This window comes from Fukomys damarensis, unplaced genomic scaffold, assembly GCF_012274545.1.
Source record: "Fukomys damarensis isolate Sample0158 unplaced genomic scaffold, DMR_v1.0_HiC HiC_scaffold_1, whole genome shotgun sequence".
In the NCBI taxonomy this organism is placed as follows: Eukaryota; Metazoa; Chordata; class Mammalia; order Rodentia; family Bathyergidae; genus Fukomys; species Fukomys damarensis.
The window spans coordinates 3223090-3247233 of NW_022900913.1; the positions used below are offsets into that span (position 1 = coordinate 3223090).

Below are 24144 nucleotides of genomic sequence, written 5' to 3' on the forward strand. Positions count from 1 at the left end.
GGCGGACCTCGCGCGGTGCCAGGGCTGCGCCTCGCTGCAGCAGGTGCGACGCCCGCGGATCTCCTGTCGGCGCCGCTTGGGCTCGACCCGGAGCTCATTTCCCGGGCTGAGGTCGTAGTGGGGGCGGAAGCGCGACCCCTGGCTCGCGGGGCGGGTTGAGATCTCTGGTGACAGTCGGGATGCAGAGGGCTCTCACTCTCGGAGGCCTGTGCTCGCCTGGCCCATCCCAAGGACGGTGTTCGTTTGTCGGAGCCGTGCTCTTCTGTGACATGTGGGCTGTCGGGGTCCTTCTACTCCGGGGTTGGCGGGATGCATTTCGGTTCATATTGGATGTACCGCCCCAAGCTTAATTTTTAAAGAAATTCAAGTAATTTATCAAGTGAAGTAACTTGTCAGCTTGATTAATCAGTTCAAGGCATGCAGAGACTGAAAGTTTCAGACACCTGCGTGGGCTATTTGTCCTGTAAACCTAATTGCTCAAATCTGGCTCCAAAGTCAAGTAACTTGTCAGCTTGATTAATCAGTTCAAGGCATGCAGAGACTGAAAGTTTCAGACACCTGCGTGGGCTATTTGTCCTGTAAACCTAATTGCTCAAATCTGGCTCCAGGTCTTCCCGGGAGTCGTGGAAATAGTCCTAGGTATAAATTTGCAGCGACCCTTCTAGCCTGATAATCAAAGTCTCAATTAACTTTGCACTGTCAGCGTCGTTAGTGGCAGAACGGGATCCACTCATGCTGTGGTTGCTTCATGGAGCCGTCTCCTACTCTGGTTGGAGCTCTGGGCGTTCTGGATAGTGCGGTGAACAAGGTGGGCGCGATCTACTCTTGCGAGTAAGATGTATAAATGTGAGGGAGAGTTTACAAGCCTTTAAGTGTTGGAGAGAAAAATAGAATGCTAAAGTGATGGTCTTGTGCTTTGGCTGGGATTGTCAGGTGGGATTTGTGAAGGTGATAGGAAGAGATTTGAACAAAGGAGCAAATAGCTGGGAGCGGTGTGCGGAGAGCCTCCTGTTTGGAAAGGTTTCTGTGGTGACAGGGCAGCTTTTAGGTAGAACATTGGCTGGTTGGCATGAGCACGGGGTAGAGAGATGGCCGAAGTTGAGACCAGAAAGGCACACAGACTTGGTAGGCTATCCTGAGAAGCTTGGTGTTTACGAGTGTGTTTATTAACTGATTACACACGTTTTAAGTGTTGGGACCAGGAGAGGGAAAATAAGGTGCTGCTGGTGCAGGTAGAAAATAACCTGAGCCAAATCCTTGTCTTAGTTCAGCTATGTTGTGTAGGTCTCTTATAACATGCCCCCCTCTGACTTAGAATCCCAAATAGAACTTCCCAGAATCTTTGACAAATTGTTTTTATTGTTTGAGGCATTTCACAAAGTCAGAAACTATTTACTGGTCACCTGTTATGAATTAGACACTGTAATTACTACAGTGTGAAAAAGCTCCTCTTGGAACTTCTACCGTAGGAAGAGGGTGAGACAAATGTATTAGTTATGTTATTAGGTAATGAATACATAGAGCTGAGGGGGAAGAGTGAGGGATTGCGGAGGAGTCGGTAGCTGTTGGAATTTAGAGTCTTGGGAAAGTTACATTTGAGCAGTAGGGTAAGAGATGGAGCTCTGGTGATATCTTGGGGGAAGAGAATCACAGTGGAAGCCTCAGCTATGTGAGCTGAAGCAGGAGCCTCCGTGGTGCGCTTGAGCAGAGCCAGTAGGCCGGTTAGGCTGGAGTGAACTGAACGTTCCAAGTCTGATGAGGTCAGCGGTGAGAGGAGGCCTGACCTTTGAGGGCTTGGGGCTTTTCTCGATGAGGCTGTGAGTCATTGGAGGTGTTTGTGCAGAACAGTTGGTATAACTGCTTTTCAGTGGTGGATCTGATCTTCCTTCACATACGTTACCTACGCATGCTGGTCTCCATCTGAAAGTAGACACTGTTCTTCAGGTTGCTTAGACCAAAACTAGATTCCATCCTCGGTGCCTCTGTTCCCTTTCACAAACATGTGTCCAGGCCGCCAACTGGCTCTCTTGGCCATACCTTTGTAATCTATACTCTTTTCACTGTCTTCACTGCTTCCGCCTTCATGGGAACTGCTTTGATCTGAGATTATGATGAACTTCCTGAGGAGTGTCCTTCCTTTGCTCAATGCCACATTCCCACTGCTGGTTCTCATAACAGAAACGAAAGTAGTCCTGTTTATTCTCTACATCTAGCGGTCTGTGAACTTCTGTAAGCAGCAAGCTCATAAAAAGTTAGGCTTTGAGAACTTGTTTATTTGTTCACCCTCTGCTCTTGAGTGAAAGCAAAGTACTAATAAAAATGGCTGTGGCTGTGTGGAGGGCCTTAGTTTGTGGACCACTTCCCCTAGAAGCTGTATCTTTGGGATGGTTCTTTAATTAATTAATTTTCTGAAGTGAGGCTAGGGGGAGAGAGAGAGAGAGAGAGAGAGAGAGAGAGAAAGGTTCCTGGCAGATAATAGAGAACCTTGAGTGGTCATCTCCATGAGGTTTTTTCTTTTCTTTTTCTTTTTTGGAACCGGGGATCGAACTCTGTTCCTTGTGCTTGTGAGGCAGGTGGTGGAACCACTGAGCTGAATACACGGCCCTCCATGAGGTTTTGTGCTTATAGTAAGAACAGAGAAGGCTGGTTTGCATGAGCACTGAGTTTATCACAAGAATTTTATGGGGGGCGAGGTGGAAGTGTGGGTATGTGTTCTGTTCCTTCAAAGAGACTTTGGAAACTGCTGGAGTAAGACCAGCTGGCTGATGCGTCTCCACTGATGAAGCTGAGCATGGAACGGTGAGAGGAGACAGAATTGAATAGTGAGCGTGTTCTAAAGGGCGTCAAGATTGGGAAGGGTGGTGCTACAAGTGTGGAACAGCGGTTGCTTTGGTTGATAGATGGATAACTAGTCATCTTTAGGAATGACATTTCTGCATTTACTGTATAGTACAGCAAGTACAATACAACACTGTACTTGGATTAAACTTGTGTGTGAAAGAGAAACTACAGAGATTACATGCAGAGAGAAGATATCTGTTTCACACATTGAAAGTTATTGATCTGGGAAGCAATTTTCAAGAAAAATATAGGATCCTTTCCTGTGGAAGCCACACATGAGTGCTGTGACTTCATTCTAACTGGCAACATTAAGCTAGCAAGTCTGCGTCTTGAACTGAGGAGCCTTATTACTTGCACTGAAAGTCTTCCTTTCGTGACTTATTCCTCCCTTATTGTCTCCGTAGTTGAAGAGCTACAGTAGTTGAGGAGACGCAGAGGTTCAGAAAAACACATTAGTGTTGCCTTTGCTGAGATCATTGCTTTATGGAGAAGTGCGTAGCCTGTGTTTCATGCTCCGCCCCCTCCATGGTCCCATAAATCGCCTCAGCTCTCTTTTCTCACCCTCACTGGTTATAGTGGTTTGTCACTCACCTGTCACTCAGTGTTGTGTTACAGAACTTTGGTAGTCATACAAACCAAACCATGGTGATATGTAAATTAAGCAAGCCTTAAGTTGATGATTTTTAGTCAAGCTAGTCAGCTCAAGTAAGTCATTTTACTTTGATGGAGTAGCACCTTTTGCTTGACTGCAGAACAAAATAGCTGTACTCATGGGAATTCAGATGACAGTTTGAAACTGCTCATCTCATGTAACTAGATGAGCTTTGGCCAGTTTGGTGTTTGGCTGCCCTAGGGACAGGTTTGGGTTTATTATTTATAAAAACTTGTGCTACCTTCCCATTGATAGTTGCCAGAAGTTTGAACTTTGTTGTTTCTAACTTGAAACGTATGGATTTACCAATCATTCTGTGACAGAATGCTTGTACAATTGTAATTCATTCACTTACCAGTCATCGATGTGTTTATTAATGGCAGGTGGTTTGGCATACAGTCATGAGTAGAAGAGGCATGGCGGCTCTCCTAAGTCGGGGTTGTAGTCCAGAAAAGAAGCAACCTTCTTCTATGTATGACGTATTAAGTTCTGTTGGGGGAGGTCCCACAGTGCAAGAAGGGCAACTTCGAGGGCCTTGTGTGACCTCTGCAAGTTCCCGGAAGAAGGGAATCTCAATTCAAGTCTAAAAAATGTTTGCCGTTAACAAAGACAAAAGAGATGGGGCAGGCAGTGTGTGTGGACAGAGGAAAGAAGTTGTGCAAAGGCTTGGAGGAGAGAATCGGTGCATAGTAGAGGAGTACAGAGTAGAAGGTAGCAGATGTATTTCCTGGAAAGATGAATTCTTCTAACATCCTCGTGTTAACATCATGCAGCAGTTCTCTCTAACCCAGAGACCCGTTCACATTTTGCTCTCCTGCCCCCACATAGTATCTTTCTTTCTAGTTGAAGCTTCTGGCAGGAATATGTTGTGTTTCATTATCATGACTCTTCAGCTTGCTTTCTTCAGGCTTCATTTAGTCTTTGTCTTTCACATTTGAGCGGGTTGAGAGAGTGAGTAGAGCTTTGTGATCCTCGGGGAGCATTGAGCTAGGCCGGGAGATCACGATGTGTTGGGAGTGTGAGACCACGCCCAGCTTTGGTGGTCTGCTAGCCCTACTCACGGGACTCGGTGCAGTTATATTCGGGGTGTGACTTACACAGAGCAAGACGGGGTGAGGAAACCAGGTCTGAGTGTCCAGGCTCCCTGGAGTTGCACACTTCACAAGTTCCCCAGCAGTGTGTTGTGTTAGCACATGTGAAGTATTCTCTTCCAAGGATTTTATTGTGGTTCATTGTGTAGGTACCCTCTGCCCACCTTAGGCCCAAACTCCAGGCTCCTTGAAGGAAAGCAGGTGTTTAGCCTAAATCTCATTGCGCAGTTTTCGTCAGTTCTGGGAACGGTGGGCACCCCTCAGAAGTGCACATTTCCGGATGCCGACCACAGGCTGCCCTGGTCAGCAGGCCTTTCTGATGAGAGTGGACTAAGGCCTGCGTTAACTCCGCCTCGTACACACTTTGGGCTGGGGGGGCTGTGGCCTGCTGGGAGAGGCCAGGGATTCTGCAGGTATCCTGTCTTCCAGCCCAAGATGAACTGCTTCATGTGCATCCCTGTTTTCTGCAGGGGATTGGTTCCCCAGCCTCCTCCATACCAGGATCTGGCCTCCCGGGCCCGGCATAAGAAATAGAGTAGTATGGTATTTGCGTATGTCGTGCCACACACCTTCTTGTGTTCAGATCATCCCTAGAACACTTTTAATACCTAACAAAGTATAAATGATGTGTAAATAGTTGTATTGTTTAGTAAATAGTGATGGGTAAAAGTGAACACATTCATTACATAGTTCTCCCCCAATATTTTGTCTTTATCGTTGCTTGAATCCACAGTTGCAGAACCTGAAGATAAGAGGGTTGACTGTGTTGTTTGTTAAGCTGTTTATCCCATTATCATATATATTATTTACTGATTTTGCTTATTTGGTTGGTGTGACCATTTCGCCAGCTATGCCGGCCTCTTTTATGTCCGCCCGCTCTCACCCCCTCAACTTTCCTTTCTCCAAGGTTATCCTGCCAGCCCCTGCTTCGCAGTCTGTTTTTAGCCACTGCGTTTATTTAACCTTCCTACGAGAGAAGGTGGACAGGAAGATTCACAGTAACATTCACAAGGGTGTTGGGGTTTGTCTGTCTGTTTGTTTGTGACAGGATCTCACTATATAGTTCAGGTTGGCCTCAGATTCATTATAGAGCCCAGGCTGGGCTTGAACTCACTGTAACACTCTGAGAGTGCTGGGATTGCAGGCATGTGCCATCAGGCCGGGCAGGAGGGTACTGCGAGGATACAGTGAAAATAGTCTATTACAAAGAGTAACTGGAGAACAAGAGAGTCTTGAATAAGTGAGTAGACTGTTCTGGAAATCATGTCCGTAAATGAATTAAGGCTGTGTAACTTGAGAAAATAACCCAAATCTAAAGAAAAACTAGAGAAAGAGAATTAAGAATAAATCAGCTTTCTGGTAGACAACATAATACAGGTTGAGCATCCCTAATCTGAAAATCCAGTCTCTGTTCTGAACTTCGGAGCCTTTCAGATTAAAGATGCTCAACCTGCAGATTGTATGTAAAAATTCCAAAATCAGAACAGTTCTGGAATCTGGAACAGTTCTGGTCCCAAGCATTTCTGGTAAGTGGTCGTGGACTGCAGAAGTGAGGAGCAGTAATGCCGAGGGATAAAAGAAGTTTATCAAAGAAACAACACCTGCGCATCTCCCGGCAGGCAGGAGCACCTGCCCTCACTTGCTTCTTTCCCTAGAACCTGGACCATGGTGAGTCCTGCCTGTGGGGATGAAAGTGAGGCAGGGGGATCCTGAGTGCGTCCCGCCAGACACACCCTCCGAACGCAGGATTCTGAGGCTTGTTATTTAGTCAGGTAACATCTGAACTGACTGGAAGAGTGGAGAAGAGAGCTGCTGAAGGAATTTTATTAGGGTATTCACTGTCTGCCCCAATGTGAGCTGACTCCCAACCAGGCCTTAGGAAGTGATGTCAGTAGGGGACTAGCATTCCACGGAGTTACTGTGTCTTTTTCCCCCTCTGTAATGCTGTTCTTTGACTGTAGGGTTTTATTTTTATGAGTGCTCTATGGGGTATAATTTAGAGACAACTGGACATGCAGAATTTGTTGGAATAACCTCCAGCCCTGGCCCCACCTGTGCCCCCTTTCATGGGCACCATGTTTAGTTGATTGTACTTTGTGTGTTTGGTAAGGAACTTTCTTCCTGTTGGACAGTGGACTGGTATGGCTTCTGTTTTATCATTTTTAGGCATTGTTGTTTGATTTCTAACTTTGGGAGGCAAGGATGCAGCTCTTACTGCCCCACGCTGTGCCGCACCTGTGTGTATCCCCCTCCCCACCCTCTTGGAGTACTCAGGCTTTCAGTTAGGTGAGTGCTTGGGCTTAACACTGTGGCTGCATATTAATCGGGCTAAGCTGTGATGTACGTTGTTGTTTTTCTTTTCCTTCATGTTTTCTTGTGTCCCTTAATAATCGTAGTCTCAGTCCAGCTTTTCATCCTGAAAATACTGATGAATGCTTTATGTCAGGGACTAGATTGAAGACTCTGTGGCTCATCTTGTTTAACGCTGATAGCATGCCAGCTGTTTAAACTATGTTTCCGTTTTCCCATCTGTAAAAGTGGAAATAGTATTGAGGCAGGCAGAGGTCCAGTCACTCAATCAGCAAGAGATGGTGGAAGGAATTTGAAGCAGATGTGTGTGACTAGAGCCTGAGGTTTCTTTGATGTTTCTGGCATGGTGTTTGAACTTACAGAATGGCGTCTGCAATAAAGGTGGGGAAGACAAGATACAATAGTGAAGAACTTGAAAGACAGTGGGGAAAAAGACAGAATCACTTTTGTTTACAAAATAGCAAATTAGGTACATCTCAGAATAACTACATACACATGCAGTTCTATGCCAGTTTGATAGCAATACAAATCTTTCAGTCCTTTCAGCTCAACCAGAGTGCATATCATCTTCCTGGGGGACAAGTCTCTCCTCCTCTAATCTGTGGTGTGCTACGTGCCCAGGGGTCTCTTAGCCTCCCAGTCCAGTCCTGCATCATCTGCTCTATTGGTTTCCTCTGTTCTGGCAGAGCGCGTTCCTGTTTTTCAGTACCTCCCGAGAAAGGATATCTGTAGGAAGGAAGTTTGTGGAAACTTTGAGGATTTGTAAGTGTTTATTGTGTAGAATTTTTATTATTCCTTCGAAAGCTGGAAAACTTGGCTTTCTAGGTCTCTATTTATGATGTTGATATTGAATTCTGGAGCCTTTCTGATTCCAGTTTCTTTGGGTATGACTTGTTTCATTTTATTTTTATTTTGGGATTCATAGAGATTCTTTGCTTTTCTCTTTAGTATTCTGAAATTTTGTGCTGATATTTTGTGGTTTGGATCCTGCCTTAACTATATATGCTTGATCTTTTCAACTTGAAAACTCTGGCTTCAATTCTGGGAATTTTTCTTGAATATCAGTGTTTGTTTGATGTCTCTGTCTTTTCCTTATTGTCCTTCTGAAACTCTTACCTTTGGGTCTATGGGACCACTTTGACTGACATCAGAAAAGTTTTCTTTTTCCTTCTACCTCATGTCTTGTGTCTGTTTTCTCACAACTTTTGTTTGACTTTTGATAATAACTTTTGAGTCTTTGATTTGTGCTTTCTTGGTTCTAATTTAGCTCTAAGAGCATTACTGAAATATAATTTCCTATCGTGAACCCCACCCTTTTAATGTGTGCAGTCAGTGATCATAAGTGTATTCATAGGATTGCACAGTCATCACCACTGTGAAACATTTTCACTGCCCTCTCAGAAAACTGCATGCCAACAGCTTTGCTCCAGTCCCTTATAAACAAACACTAGTCTTTCCATCTCTCTGAGTTCATCTGTTACAATCAGTTCATATAAATGGACTCAGGACACACAGTCTTTTGTAACTGGCTTCTTTATGTAGCATAATATTTTAAAAGTTCACCCATGCTGTAGCATGATGTACAATCCATTCTTCACTATCTAGTGATACTGTAGGACTCCATAGTGTTGTGTCTGTCCTTATTTCACCCCTCGATGGACAGTAAGTTCACTTCTTGGCTAGTGTAAATATTGGCACTATAAGAGTTCGTGTATAAGTTTGATATGGACATATCCTTTCAGTTCTCTTGGCTTTGTACCTAGGAGTGTGACTGCTTGATCATAGCTAACTGTTTAATATTTGGAGTAACTGGCAAACTAATTTCTATAGAATGCGCCATTTTACATTCCCACCAGCAGAATATAAAGTTCCAATTTCTCCACATCCTCACCAATACTCATTACTGTCCATCTTTCTGTTTTAGCCATCCTAATAGGTGTTAATATCTTTGATTTTTAAGCGTATTTTCTCCTCCAATTTCAGGGTCCTCAGCTTTTGGTTTCATGAATAGAGAATCATTTGTTGTATGTTATTTTAATACGATCTTGGACGTTTTCTTCAGATTTTGGCTGCTTTTGCTTGTTCCAGTCTTCCCCTTTGGTGTGGCAAGCTTGTGGTGCTGTCCATACTGAGTGTTAGTCCTGATGTGTGAACGGCAGGCTGTGCCTTGTTCTAGGATGGTCTGGTCAGGCTGTTTACTGGTGGAAGAATAGCTGGCTTCAGTACTATTGATCCCATAGCAGGGTACAGGACAGAAGGACTGCTTGCTCTGTCTAGAAGCTTAATGATGAGAAACTTGTGGCCCATGTCAGATCAGTGTGCCTAGGTTCACTTAATCACTTTGCTTTGGTGCCGTGTCTAACCCCAGGTGATCCCTGTGTGTCCTGGTGAGACATCTTTAAAAACCAGGCTTCCTGCTGGATGCTAGAGGGCCAGTTTCCCGAGGCATTGTGCTGAGTTGGGGATTGGAGTTCAGTGCTTGACTGAAAGCTTTGAACTCATGCTTTTTAGTTCCAGTCTCTATCACCTTTCTCCGAGAAGGACCTGGTCCCCGATTCCCACGCTTGTTGGAGTTTTGCAGGACAGGTTGTCGCTTTCTCCACTGTGGCTTTCTTGTGTGCTTCGTCAGTGTTCTCAAATCTGGCTTCCAGTACGCATATGTCTTCTGACCTCTTTTCTTGACCTAGTCAGTTTTGCATCTTGAGAAAAATTTGTAGTTTTAAATGATTTTAGGGAGAGAATAAAGGCAGATTCTGTATCCACACTCTCTCCCCCAAAAATCTGAAAGAGAGGCCACCTGTGTGACTTTATTTTAACCTGGTCATACCTACAACGACTCTACTTCCAAATAAAGGAAGGGAGGGGTGGCTGCTAGGATGCAGCATGCAGTTTGGGGATGGGACGCTCTTCAACCTACAATTAATGGCGACCCAGCAGTTCTCTATCTAGGAAACTGCTATCGTACCTCAGAGATGTTCATGGTTTACCTCCTCACGCCTTCTGAGTAAGGAAAAGCCGTCCCGATTTTCCGGATCGTGTGGAATGTTACTGAGAATGCCGGTGCAGTGCAAAGGCACACAGTCACATGGCGCATGAGCACAATGAAGGAGATGCCTCGGTTGGGTACTGACAGATCGGGTCCAGCCAGCCTCAATATGGCTAATACAGTGCTGTGCTTATATCAGGGACGGGAGGCTGCTCCAGTATTAGGGGATCTGTTGTGACCTAATGCACTAACTAATAAGTAAAAGGAGAGAATAAAACACATTAATACATTCCCATTGGTGTGAGCCACTAGTGGTACGAAAGGATCGAATCACTTTCATTGATCTTTTTACTAATACATTTAATAACTAGCCTATAAATGGACTGAATCTAGTTGCTTGATTTTGAATAATTACTGCCAAAATGTAAATATTGATTAATACTATTCATAACAATTTAAAATTATTACAATCATCAGCAAATTTATTTCACAAAATTAAAAGAAATTTATATTCATGGATATTTTGTCAATAATTCTCTAAATTTTAACATAGAAATCTTACAACACCCATTGCTAGTGTATATAATATACATTTACAACTGCTGTACCATAGATTAGTTGTGTTACAGTTCTTTATTCCATTTGAATGTTTTTGTTGAACTGTAATATCACATCTGGTCTGCTAAATCGATGCCCCTTTTTTTGCATTATTGTAACCACAGACTCCCTGAGCCACGCAATGGGATAGCCATACTTTTATGACCACCCAGACGTGAAACGTATGAATTACAGCTCTGTCATGAACATGTTAAACTAAATATTCTCTGGGTGGTGGCCTGCTATTTAAGGTCAGCATTAAATATGTTTTGTAAATACATGGCCTGCTCCTGCAATACCCAGTTTGGACTTCGTCCTCGGGAAAACTAGAAGAGTTTCTTAAAGGAATCGGCAAGAAAATCCATTGCATGCTTAGGAAACACTGAAAAGTACTAAATTCAGTAGACAGTTGGCATATTGATTACGTCCACATGTAGTTCCATGTGCTGTAAGCATTCAGGAATGTTACGAGAATTTTAAAGAAATTTTGGCAAGGGGTTGGATTGCGAGAGAACACATACTTTTTGCTTTATAGATCTTAACATGAGGATTTTTTGTTTTAATATATGTGTTAGTATAACTGCAAAGAAAATGCATTATAGCATAAGTGAAAAAACTATACTATCAAGATCAATTGAGTTATCTAGAAAAATGTTTTTGTGGGATACTCAGTGAAAATTGAACACAGTTTGGATAATATAAATTTAATGTGAAAAAATCAGTGTGGTTATGATACTAGAGAAAAAATATGAAAATATTACATCTCCCAGCCTGTTCAATGTGTGATACACTCTAAGAATTGAAGAGTAGGAAGTTCCAGGGGGAAACGAACAAGTATGCATGGAAAGAGCAAAGACTTCTAGGGTCCAGAGGTCTCTGCTTACCCACTGGGGTGACTGGTGTCTATCTAGGCTCCATCAGGCCTGGTGTTTGACCTTTGAGGAGGTGTGCGGGCCTGGTCATCTCATGTTTATCTTCATTCCCTGTCTCGGGCTGCAGCTGTGATGTGTTACACCTTTGTCCTGCCTCTCTGGTGGGCAGGGCCCTGTCTGACTGCCTGTCATATTTCTACCTAACTTAGATGCCTGTAATAGATATGTTTAAAACTCTGTTGTAACTCTGTAGTTGTTTCCTGAAGAAAAGGGGAGACAATAAAGGAAAGAATCCTTTAAAGAAAAAATTCAGTTTGTTTTTAAATCTTAGGAACATTTGAACAATGTAATAATAATGTTTTCCTTTTCAAGTTGATAGTAGTAATTTAGAAACAAAATTGCGGTTGGTCCCTAACGTATAATACAGATCCTGAATTTTTCACTTAGTGTGTCCTCATTGTAATATTTTTATTTGCCTTAGTCTGTTTACTTATTATTTTATAACTTTCTGGTGCTCTTAATTCCTTTCAAACACAAGCAGGGTAAAAACTGATGGTTATTAGTCAGTGACCTAAAATAGTTACTAGTTCCTGAACTCTGGTTTAGTGCCTGCCGTAAAAGTGTTCCCATGAAGAGTTCAGGGGAAGAACATGGGCCGGAGGGGTGTATGTGTGTGTGTGTGTGTGTGTGTACACACAATATAAATTATAGACTTACAGATTTCTATGTTTTAAATATATTAAACCAGGTGTTTATATTTTATAATGTGTTACAGAAAATAATCACATTTAAAGTAGTTAAAATGTAAGTCTTTCTGTCCTTTTTTCTTTCAGAACTTAAACGAATATGTTGAAGCATTAATTACCTTGAAACAAAAAATTATCAATACTGAGTAAGTATAATTGCACGTTTGGCAGACTTTGTAACCCTGATGAACCGGCTGAAGCGAGTTGGGTTGAAAGCCCCCAGGGCTGGCCTGATTCCTGGTACTGATTGCAGCAAACTCCGCCAGGCTGGCAGCTGGCTGGGCCTTTGATGAGTGGCCCACAGGCCTTCACAAAGGAATTCTGGGGTCAGCGGGATATTACTTTTGCTGCATTGGAATTTTCCTTAAAGCTCTTTTCTGTCTTAAGCATCTTCTTACTTTTACAATGGATGTCACATTTTCTCACAGTATTTTATAGCCCCAGTATGAAATTTAATTATTTGTAATGGCCTTATGAATTTATAGGCCAAGATGCTATTTACATGAAAAAGATTTTAATCTAAAAGCTCATCTATCACTACAGTGCTTTGGAGAATTTAAATTGATATATATGTATATATATGTATATGTATATCTATATATCTATCTATAGATATTTATATTTAGCATGCATTTGTTGATGGATATGTGGGAAGAGAGGCCCCTTGTGTGATTTGAAATACACCTGACGTGGTGTATTTTCTACATCAAAAATAACCTAGTTCTTTTCTTTGTTTCAGCAATTTGTTAACAGAATATCAGAAGAAATGTGATGATATCCTTTTACTTTTGAATTTTGAATTCTCTTAAATTGTGGAATTTACTTATGTGCAATTCCTGAAAGCAATGTGGGAAGTGTGAAAGAGATTTCCAAAGCCATGTTTTGGGAGGTGGTGTTTGGGCTGCTGGAGGAGCGCCTCTCACAAGCCCTGTTAGCTGGTCCCGCTTTCGCTGTCAGTGTGCTGATGACAAGCGATTCTGTCGCTGCTCCTGATCCCTTAAGGTCTTGGCAGCTCTTCAGTGGAAGGCTTTTTTCATGTGTACAGAGGATGTGGCGTCACAGGATGTGTCCTTTAGGCTTAGGCGTAGGCATAACTGGAATGGCACTTTCTTAGTGTTATTTTTGAAGTGCAAGAAATGCACTGTGAGAACACTGAAAATGTGAGCAAATGGAGTTCTTAATCATTCTTGTGATTTGTAGAGAATTAGCCTGTACATCCAAGATCTTACAGAAGTAGTAATAGCTGTATGTGCTTGAGCTGAACCTTGAAGGATCGGGGGAGAGTTCTCGGCCTGAGAGTGAGCATTTGCTCAGAAAGCATTTAGCAAGCACTGTGTGGGAGCCAGCGTGGTGTGGTAAATATTTTTCTTAGCCATGAGAGAAAGGTGATCCCTCCAGGTATCTTGTGGTGATAACGCTTGCTTTCCTTTAAGCCCCTCTAAAAAAAATGTAAAATTTCTCATACAAAAATAAATACATCTACCTAGAGAGGTGGGAGTGCAGCTTTATTTCAAGGGTCAGGATGGATCCTTCGGTCCCTGCAGTCGAATCCAGAGTACTTAGGGCTGACACAGGCCTGCTGCGGGGGTGGGGTGGGGGTGGGGGTGTCCCGTTTCTGGCACACCTGAACTTACGTATGTGTGATCAGAGTAATAAAACCCAGACTTTAGTAATTAGCTTTATTTTTGGTATCTGACCTTTTACATTAAAACGTAGAAGTCATTGGAATTTTTCCCTGTGATTTGGTATGTCAGTTCCTTTTCCTTTAAATGTGAGTGCCTGTCATTACAAGGATATTATTTTTAATTGATTGTATAAGCTGTATAGAAACAATTATGACAAGTACTTTTAGGTCGCTAAATAAGGAAACAATTCCAGTATTAGGTGAGTATGTGTTCATTGTATGCCTTTTGGAGAAATGGTGTAAACTTTGTGAGGGAATTACATATTTAATCCAGCAAGAAAATTAGAGGGTTTCTCTTCTGAGATTTGCCAACAAAAATGCTTAAGTAAAAATTATGACAATAATTATTTTAAACAAATAGAACTTTCAGTTACTCTTCAGTTCCAGGATTTTGTTCTGTAATGTGATATTTGGCCTCAGCCACAGATAAATACTGATCTTTTAAAGTGCATTTGACATTTGCTACCAATACATATTTATTATACCTCAAAAATACAGTCACAGTTCAACTGTTCTACAGTTGAGGTGCCAGTGTCACAGGTCTAATATGGCTTTCTTACATAATTTGGTTCTTTTTGTTACTAAAGTAGCACAGATTTTGGTGTTTTTCTTTCAAAGTGAGAAAATTATTTCTTCAAGAACTGCTTGATAATTCAGCATTATTTCAGCTTTTAAATTCTGACTATTGTTTATTAGTCACATCTTTCTAAAGAGTAGGGGATATTATTTATCAGATATTTGAACTTGTGTGCTGTAAAGACTGCTCTCATTTAGGAAGAATAAAATATACTTCCTGACATTAAGCTTACACGGTAACAGCAGATGTTGTGGCCAACTTGTTTACAAACATGCTGTACTTACTGTACCGTGAGGAAAATAAATATAGCAGTTTCTAGGTGATGAAACTTAAAGCTATTATTTTTTGCTATCTTCAAATATTTCACTGTCAGAATGAGGCAGAACAGTGAGGTTATCAAATTGCCTAAATAATAAAAATGAAGGTTTTTTTAGTTTTTTGTTCTTCATTTCTTTTTAATTACTTAGTATGTAGTTATATACGGCTTCTGTAAGTACATATATAACTCTTGTCTGCTGGAATTGTCCTCTGGAGATTTGAGAAATGAAGGACAGGTTGTTGGAGATTCTGATATATACAGAGATGAAGGTATTTTTCAGGACCTTGCGCTTGTGAGGCAGATGGCGGCACCACTGAGCTAAATCCCAGGCTGAACGTATTTTCGATTAGTTTCATATTGCTTTGTCTTTATTCTTATAATTTTAATCAGTCACATAATTTATTCACAAGGCTTTTTGAATAGATATTTTGACTTTGGCTTATGTTGCAGTAAATAGGAATAACTCAGTAAAATGAATTACTATGTTATTATAGATGGGACCATGAATATTGTTTTTTATGTTATGATCTTGCCTGTGTGTACATTGAGCATAGAATCTTAAAGGTAATTATAAAGTGAATTTTATCTCCGGACAAGTATCACAAGATTGAGTTTTCAATGTTTTCCTTAATAAGTTTCACAGTTGCAGTTTGCAAGAAGGTGAGCCAGCCTGAGCATGCTTTTACCGTTGATGAGATGGTTTGTCACAGTACTTGATTTGGAATGGATGCATTATGCCAGATTCTTTTAATAGATTCTAACAAAGAGGACGTAGACGACCCTTAAAAGAGAATGTTGCTTTGATGCTCATAGTAAAGGAAGACTGGTATTTTCCTAAGATCGGATCATTCAAATGAGTTTATTACTGAGGCTTTTTAAGCCTAGTGTCTCACTTTTCGGTACCTTTTAGTGACTACATTGCCCTTGACAGGAAGCTTACTGCTCTCACATTGCCGTTATCCACATGAATCTGACTTCTCGTGGTTATCGGGTCATTTTAAACAATTTAAATGGACCTACTTAAAATTTTAGTGTTTCATGCTGATTGCATTTATCAGTTACAAGAAGGTGAAATGTGGTTAAAAACCAAATCACAAAACTGCGTATCACTTAGTTTGAATAAATAAGTTCCAGATTGGAAGTTCAGCACATAGGTCTTGAAAATCTTCAGCAGACCGGAAGTGAGGCGTACTTGTTTCTCAAGTTACTTTTTGATACATTTTTGTCAAAAGTAGCCTATTCCCAAGAAATGTAAAGCAGTACCAAAGTCACGTTAGTAATAAATAGATGGAATGTGTTTGAAAGAGATTTCATAAATGTCCTTGTTCCCAGTTAGAAATCTCAGACCATGAGAAAGTGTACGTAGCAATTCACTGTAATACCTTTGCATAACGCTGTTGATGGGCCGTCCGTTTTTAGAGAGAACAGCACTCTGCATCATCAAGTGGAACAGATGCTTCAGAAAATTTCTCCTCTGCAGAAATGTCAGGAAGAATTGGGATCTTTAAAAGCAGAGCTGGAAGAGAAAAAGGTAACAAGTCCTTTTCCTGCAAGTTTATTGTTATCAGTGAGGATTGGCTCACGCACTGTCCCTGGGACAGGGCACTTTTCACGTCCTAAAGTAAACACTAGTCAGGGCTCTCGCTGTTCTCAGGGAACACTGGACTGGCTGATGAGGTGTTTAACAGCGGTGATGAGCTCTTCGTTACTGTGTTACTTCTTACGCTTTTTGAGAGGGTCAGTAGTGAATTTTTATGTTTTTTGTGTCCTGCCTTGATTCTTTTTCACAATTCCCTTGCCTTAAGTGTGAAAAAGCATGCAAAAGTCCATTTCAGAGGTAGGAGAATCTGCGTGGCACAGAAGGCAGGAGAGAATTTGGTCCCTTCTTGGTGCTGGCCTCTCTGGTCAGCCTAGTGGTGAGCGAAGCTCTAGGGCCTCTGCTGTGGTGCGTGTTCCTGTGTCCTTACAGAGCCTGCGCTCATGTTCATGAACCAGTCATTGCTTCTTTGCTCAATAGTCCTATACATGCAGCCCTGCTGGCATGGTCAGATCACTGTCTGAAATTTCTTACTCTTTTCTTCACAGTCTCCTTTGGTGCTTTGTGATTCCCTGCTGTCTGTGAGGGGTACTCAGAGTGAGTCTCTCAGTACTGTATCGCAAGCTGTTGCAGCTAAGTGCTTGGTTAGAGGCAGTTTCCTGGACTTAAGGGGATGCGTTTGCTTTTTGGAGTGGTACTTTTTACACCCAAGTAAAGCCTTGGGAAAGGCACCACTTAAAATTCTGATAGTTATCCTTTAATGGAGGCTATTTTCCTTTTCAAAATCAAGTTGCTGGAAAATAGTTTGTTTAAAATGCTATTAAATTATTTAACTTGCTTTTCAGTGTAAATTTCATTTTACTCTTCATAGTAATTTTGAAAGAGAGTTCCTGATTTTTACAAATGAAAATGTCTGAAACCCATGAAGTTAGACGCTTGGCAGGAGACTGGTTGTAGCAGCCCTGGAATGATTCGCCTTCCTAGCCTGTCCTCTGACTGATAGGAGGTATTTGCGCCTCCTGGTCATCCTCATGTTGTGCTATTTCAGTAGAGAGATGTGGCTGAGGACTTATATGTATGAATAGCACATTTTTGTGTTTATTTTTGTAGAAATTCTTCAATATGTGTGTATGAGTAAAAGTTAAACAGAAATAATCACAATATTCAATCTTATCTAGCCCTGACTATACAATCTCTTCATCCATGTCTGAGAAGAACCGTGAACGTTGGAGTCAGACCTCAGTGAAAAACCCTAACTCAGTGGTGGCAAAACCGTGGCACACCTGTCCCCGCAGGCTGTCTGTGTCATTGGAGTTTCTGAAAGGTTCTCCATCACTGCCCTCACTAGTCACCCAGTCATTGGCGTTGGAAGAATAAGTCAGTCTCTCAAAACCGTGGACTCTTCTCGCTAAAGGGGTTGGTGAAGCCAGTTTCAGAAGTAGTCATGCAATGTCACACTGTCACGTGACCCTCCGTAAACACATCTTTCCCAGGCCGTTGGCCGTCAGGGTGTATATGCTTGTATTCACATATTTTCTCTAGTGAGTATTAAGTTTAGTGATTTGTTTTGGTTTTCCACAGTAATATCTTTAACTAATATTAACTGCAATCTCTAAATTTCTTCAGGTTATATTGAATTTTGGTTGAGACAAAATAATTAGCTATTTTATATTTAAACCAATTATTTTGTAGATTTGTAATTTCTTAAAATTAGTGCTTTAAGTTTTGTAGCTTTTGTTTGAATTATATTCATTAAGAATCTAGTTGTACTCATTAAAATGTTCAGTGAATAGTATTCTGGTTTCCTCACAATGTATATATTCATTTGGTTGGTATCGTACCATTACAGTTTGACATTTGAGCTTACTAAGATCAAAACAAATTAAAGCCAGTGGCCGTTGAGTTTCTCTGTTTATTGTTCTCTTTAGAGCTCTCTGAAGTTGTATCAGGACACTCACCAGGAATGTGCTCGTGTAAAGGAGGAATGCTTGAAAACCGACGCACAGTAAGTAGCCCGGAAGTCACCGGGGACATGGGGTGCTCATCTGTGAGACTAGGTAGTTCTAGTCAGTGGTGTTTTCTTCTGTCTGGACTTGTTTGTCTATCATTAGCTGTGCAGTCTTGAATTAGTCTATCAGTCTTGATTTCTACCTCTATAAAATGGGAATTATACCTATTCTGGGGGACTGTAAGGATTAAAAACTTACCAAAGTTAAAGGACTTCACAAAGCTATCCATAAAAGTTTTGAGGTCTTTACATATGCATGCATGCATGCGTGTGTGGCTGTGTAGATATGTTAATGTGGGTTCCTTTTTTTTTGTGCCAACACTTAGCAGATCCCAGATGGGATGGATATCCTTGTTACTATTAATTAAAAGGGGTGTTAAAGGCTCTTTGTTGATTATTTTGAGGTTTGATACCATATTCATGTTACTAGCAAGCAAATACGCTGAGATTGTGAGTGTGACACAAGCAGTAGTTGCCTGTGGGTGTGCAGCAGGACAATTTCTCGGGGAGTTACAGTCCTTCCTAGACTCGGAACTCCATTTTAAAGCAGTGACCGTTCTCAAACGCTGCCTGTCAGGTGGGGCTGTGCACACTCACCCCACACGTGCACACCCCTGAACAGTCAACTACTAACTAAGTGCTGGACTGACCCTGGGAGTCTGTGTGGCCGTGGCGAGCCTTGCGGTAGGCTAACAGGTGATGTCTCTGCCCTTTACGGCTGGATCCAGATGTGCTTGTGGCAGGGCCAGCATGGGTCTGTAGCGTGTTTCTCCTGTGGAAAAGACAGATTTCCATAAATCCGTTTCAGAAATACGACTCGTTAAATGGCAGTGTCCTTGCTTGGTTTATTGGACCATCAGAACAAAGGCCGGTAATTTCAGTTGCTGACATGTGGTACTAGTTGTGACTGAACGTTTCTGTTGCACAGATCTCAGGAATTAAAGTACACACCATGGGACACCATGTTCTTGTTTTGTATGTCACTCTGTGTTTTGCTGTTTAACTTATATACTTCTTTTATTAGAAAGAAGAAACTGGAAGCTAAAGTGAAGAAGCTGGAAGGTAGGTTACACCGTCACTGCCTGGCTGGTGGGAGCCACTGGTTCCTGTGCACCCGGGTACCTGTGTGAGGCTGTAGGTGAAGGGGTTGTGGAGGTGGGTGGTGCTTCCCTGGAGGACGTCACAGGGTGTGGGAGAGAGGGCTCTGCCTGTTTGCATTCCTGCCAGTGACCCGACCAGGATGTGGAGGTGGAGTGTGGCAGTCCCCAAAATAGCACTGCACTCATAGTAATCGCAGCGGGTGATGAGATGATTGAGTTGTGAAAATTGGACCTGTGGGGCTTTCCTGCTTTGCCGTAGTGAACCTAAGAGATTACTGGAAGGGGTTGCTAATTTTAGTATCAAAAAATGGAAGCATTTAGATAGATATGATGCACCCACAGAGGTTTTGATGGACTTTTGTGCCCTGGGGACTGTCCAGATTATTCTGGTCTTTCCCATACCACACTGCCTTTTAAGATGAAGGAATTGTGGTCATTATATCATATATTTGTGTGTGTGTGTGTGTGTGTACTGGGGATTGCATTTGGGACCTTGCGCTTTCCAGGCACACAGTGGTACCACTGAGCTAAACCTGTGGCCACACAGAACTCATTCTCTTGCTAGGGGCAGGTAGGCCACATGAGGAGGCAGAGTGCAGAAGGGCTGCACAGCAGTCCTGGGTCCTCTCCTTCCAGCCCACGTCCTTTCGGGATCTGTAATGGGGTCCGAGACCATTTTGTTTGCTTTCTCTCTGTTTCTTGTACGGTGGGGTTTGGACACAATACGAAGTAGAAACAAACAGGCACTGCCTTCCCCATCCCTGCACATCTTTTCTGTTAGCCAGCCCCATCTGAGCATCACATCGGTGGTGCCTGTTGCAGAGATAGCGTGCCTTTTGTGTGTGTGTGTGAAGGAAGAGTGCAGGGTTAGCTGCCGTAGGCCAGATAGAGCAGTAGTTGCTGAAGGAATCCCTGTCACTAATTTGTCTAAATTGAACCAAACTTTTTGGAGTTTACCTTGTAAATGTCTTCAGGGACTTTTCCTCTGATTTGATTGTGCAGGGCTGTGGAGAGTGGGTGGTAATGTGGCACTGCTGTGTTCCTTCTGAGCCTTTCCTTCTGCTAGATGAGTGTCTAACAAGCGGTTCCTAGGGCCCAGTGAAGTGTCTGTGATGCTGCAAACAAGCACAGGCTTCCTGTGAGGCAAAGTGCAGCCTGTGTGTTTCATGTAAAACATGTATTGCCTTCCTAAATAACTCAGCGTAATAAAGATTATTGAGGAAAGAAATACTAAAACTTGTCAGATAAGTCAGGAGAGAATTGCTACGGTGGTGTTTTGTGATGCTGGTTTTCTCAGCAGTTGTGTTTGAGCACATCTGTGGAAAGTCAGGACTGGTCAGAAGCCTGAGAGGTTGTAGACCAGTTGGTGCTTCAGGACCCACAGTGGAATGAACTGTACAAGTACCTAGAGACTCGACCTGTATACAGCTATTTGGAATTAGAATTAATTTGTGAAAGGGAATTCTGCGAAAGATAACAACATCTGCAGTGAACATCAAGAAAGCTGTCTCCTCACTAGGAGACGGAGAGGAAGGTGTTAACAAATTCCGAGATGAAATCACAGTACTGAAGTCCCAAGATTGTTGTACTCACTGGAATGAGAAGAGCAGGTGGTGCCCAGGCATCGCCCTTAGATTCTAGCCTGGCTGGGTGAAAGGATCAGGACCGCTGTGCCTGTTGGACAGGACCCTAGCAATTGTGTAGCAATCGTGTAGTTTCACAAGTGGCTAAGACAAAGCATTCCTGTGTGTGGCCCTGTCGCACACAGTACTAAAGGAGCAGTAGCTGTCGGTGACATTTGTTCCTAAGTTTTAAGAAATGAGAAAAACTTGTAATAGGTTACATTTTGGTTGTTCATTAACTGTTATAGTAAAGTTAAGCTATTTATCTCTCTCTGTTGTTTCATTGCTCTTTGAAATACAGAGGCTGCTGTCAAGCAAACTCAGGACTTCAAGCAACTGAGAAGTGAAAAGAAAATACTTGAAAAGGAATTTAAGAAGACACAGGTACTAGATAAACACTGAACACACACTTGGCTCCAGGGCGGGCGTCGTGTGCTGTGGCTGCAGCGGGAGTCAGGCTCAGGGACCCTCGGTGACCACTCACTGCGGCCTGCTCGGGGCCCAGTGTCTGACCTCATGCAGCATAAACCCCTCTGCTGCTTTGTTTCCACAGGAAAGGCTCGATGAGTTTTCCAAACAAAAAAGGGAAAAGGGTGAGTATTCAGTTCATGCTTATTTTAAATTCTGTCTTGAAAATCGGTGTTTTTAACTGTTTTTCCCATATTTTTAGAATTGAGACATATTGGAACACAAATTTCAAGTGATTCGTATGGAAGCATAGACAGAAGTAAGTGTGCTCCGACTTTTGTTTTTGTTCTGTATACTACTCTCTCACACACAGCTATGAAAATTCCAGAACTTGGAAGATGCTTCATGTTAGAAGAAATCATATATTATTTTGCTTGGTCATTAGATCCATAGCTGTATGGATGCAGTCAGTGTACTCTTCTAAAACAGTATGCTGAACAAAGACTCAAAAAATATTGTTTAGGAAAGAAAATTAGGTGGAGATATAATTTCCATACTTTGCAATAAGTATAGATTTTTTTTGTTAGACTTTACAAATTGTCAGAGTAATTCATTAAGTTTCCCATGTGCCAAGTACAAAATTAAGCAGAAAATTGTAAAATCAAAACTGTTATTTTCTGGACAGGACAGAAGAGGTTAGATAAGACCCAAAGTTGAAAAGAAAAGTAAAATAGTAGTAATTATGGGGGGGAAAAAAAAACACGGAGTGCAAGTATGTATCTGTGCATTTTCCTGCCAAGTGCCTCTTCTTAGTAATGAGGCAAGACGACTCTTGAGGGGGAAACGTGGAAATTTTCACCTTAATGCTTCTGTTTCACCCTTGATTATTTACTTAGTGTTCTTTTTCCCCCTCTATTTTAAAAATGGAATTATAAATTTGAATTTTTATTCTATCCCACAAGTTTTTTTTGAGGATAAATAAAAATACTTAATAAACAATGTTTTCATCTCAGTAAAGTATTGCTTTTTCTCTATGTTAAAATTAGGAAAACCCTGAATTTTTGTGTCCAGTTATGTAGTATCTCCTCACAAGTCACCTTTTCCCTTTTTTCTCTTCTTACTTATTTTTTAATTCAGAAAACAAATTCATATTTTACTTGCCTGTCTTTAACGGTTCCCAGCTTTCCGCTGCCTGGCACTGGTTTGTCACTAGTTGGTGTCACTGGTGTGCGGCTCCCACGCTTCTGGCCGGGTTTCCCTGCAGGACTCTAGGTTTGTGGGAAGCGAGACTGAGCGGCCGGAGACTCCCTGTAGTCAGCTGTGGAGGGGACTCTTCGGACTTTTGGAGAAGCAGATTTATGTTAGACCTGAGTGTTCAAAACAGGGCCTTTTAGGGCTGGGGATTCAGCTGTGGTTCTGCCACCTGCCTCACAAGCGCAAGGTCTCAAGTTCGATCCCCAGTACCAAAAAAACAAAATCACAGAACCTTTCTCCCATCCCCTCCTTGGAGTTGTTCTCCACCCTTACGTTCTTATTGATCCAGATAACTTAACTTGCTGCTATCCCAAGTAAAATGATTGTATTTTTGTTTTACTTATCCTAGTGATAAGGACAGAGCTATTTTCTATTGTACATATCACTTTTTCTAAGTAAGTAAGTAACTGAAATCAGCTGTACCTCAGTGGGTTCAATACCCAGTTTTTAACTTTAACTGTACCATTAATAATACATTAATATTTGCCTTCTGGAAGAAATTTGCAAGTTTGGCACTAAAGAGTATTGAGGTGACTTCATTTTCGAAAAGGCTGCCCAAGTGCCATTTTGTCTTTCCTTCCTTTCAAATTCCAATAAAAATGTCCCAAATTATAAAAAAGGAAAAATAGCTTCCCTGTATAAAAATTTCACTGTCGGTAGAGAAAATTCATGAGGAGATTGAAAAGCAGAACGTAATCATTGCAGAGAAAAATCGCAGGTTTTACCCAGGAAGTCTGGAGTTTTTCCACATCAGCAGAGAAGGGAGTAGGAGAAGGGGCAGGATATCAGGGTCCACCCAGGTAACAATGGACGGGTGCAGGTATGCAGCTTGGAGAAGGTGTCAGGCTTCAGGAACTGTTTTTGGCCTCTGTCCACAGACTGTGACCCAAGAGTAGTAGTCTAAAGTGTTAGCCATGACATGAGAGGCATCCAGAAAGCCTGTGGGTATCAGATTAGGTGATTATGCCCACTTTGAGGGACAGCCAGTCCTGTTCCAGAAACTAAGGTACTTCCATCCCCCTAAATTCTCAGTTTCGGGAGGGGTCAATCAATCAATAGAGTCTCATAGTTGCACTCAACACAGAAAGGGAAAGTATTATAGGTTCATGAAACAACCTATACTTATTGTCAAAGAATAGGACTAAAAATATAGGCTGAAAGGAGAATTTGGCTACTAAAGATGTTTTGCTTAAACTCTCAGCTAAAAAAAAGGCAGATGGCAGTGACAGACCACACACATGAAGACTGGACAAACATGGTGTTAAATCATGAATGAGAGGAAAATGTTAAAAATTGAATTACACTTTTTAGAGAAAGCCTAGGAACGAACCCAGGGGCTACTGCAATGGATTGAGCCAGTTGGGTGTTGAAAATTAAAACTCCGATTACTTAAATGAGCCCATAAGCTAAATGTCGAGTGGACAAAGAGAAGACTGATTAGTGAACCGTGAGCCTGAATCCTGAGGAGTAGTAAGAGACAAATAAAAGGGCCAGGGATTTAGCTCAGTGGTTCTACCGCCTGCCTCTCAAGAGTTCCATC

The 24144-nt window shown here is 42.0% G+C and overlaps 1 protein-coding gene across 1 annotated transcript in view; it reads left to right on the top strand.

The window, feature by feature from the left end:
• Position 1: 1 nt before the first annotated feature.
• Positions 2–24144, top strand: part of Ice1 (interactor of little elongation complex ELL subunit 1) — a gene marked incomplete at its 5' end in the record, with an annotated part of 63159 nt that continues 39016 nt past the window's right edge. The window contains 10 exons of the mRNA XM_010606039.1: positions 2–43; positions 12183–12241; positions 12835–12869; positions 15317–15335; positions 16095–16206; positions 18141–18217; positions 19245–19282; positions 21244–21326; positions 21496–21535; positions 21613–21669. Of these exons, the coding sequence (XP_010604341.1) occupies positions 2–43; positions 12183–12241; positions 12835–12869; positions 15317–15335; positions 16095–16206; positions 18141–18217; positions 19245–19282; positions 21244–21326; positions 21496–21535; positions 21613–21669 (562 nt within the window). The remainder of the gene's footprint in view (positions 44–12182; positions 12242–12834; positions 12870–15316; positions 15336–16094; positions 16207–18140; positions 18218–19244; positions 19283–21243; positions 21327–21495; positions 21536–21612; positions 21670–24144) is intronic.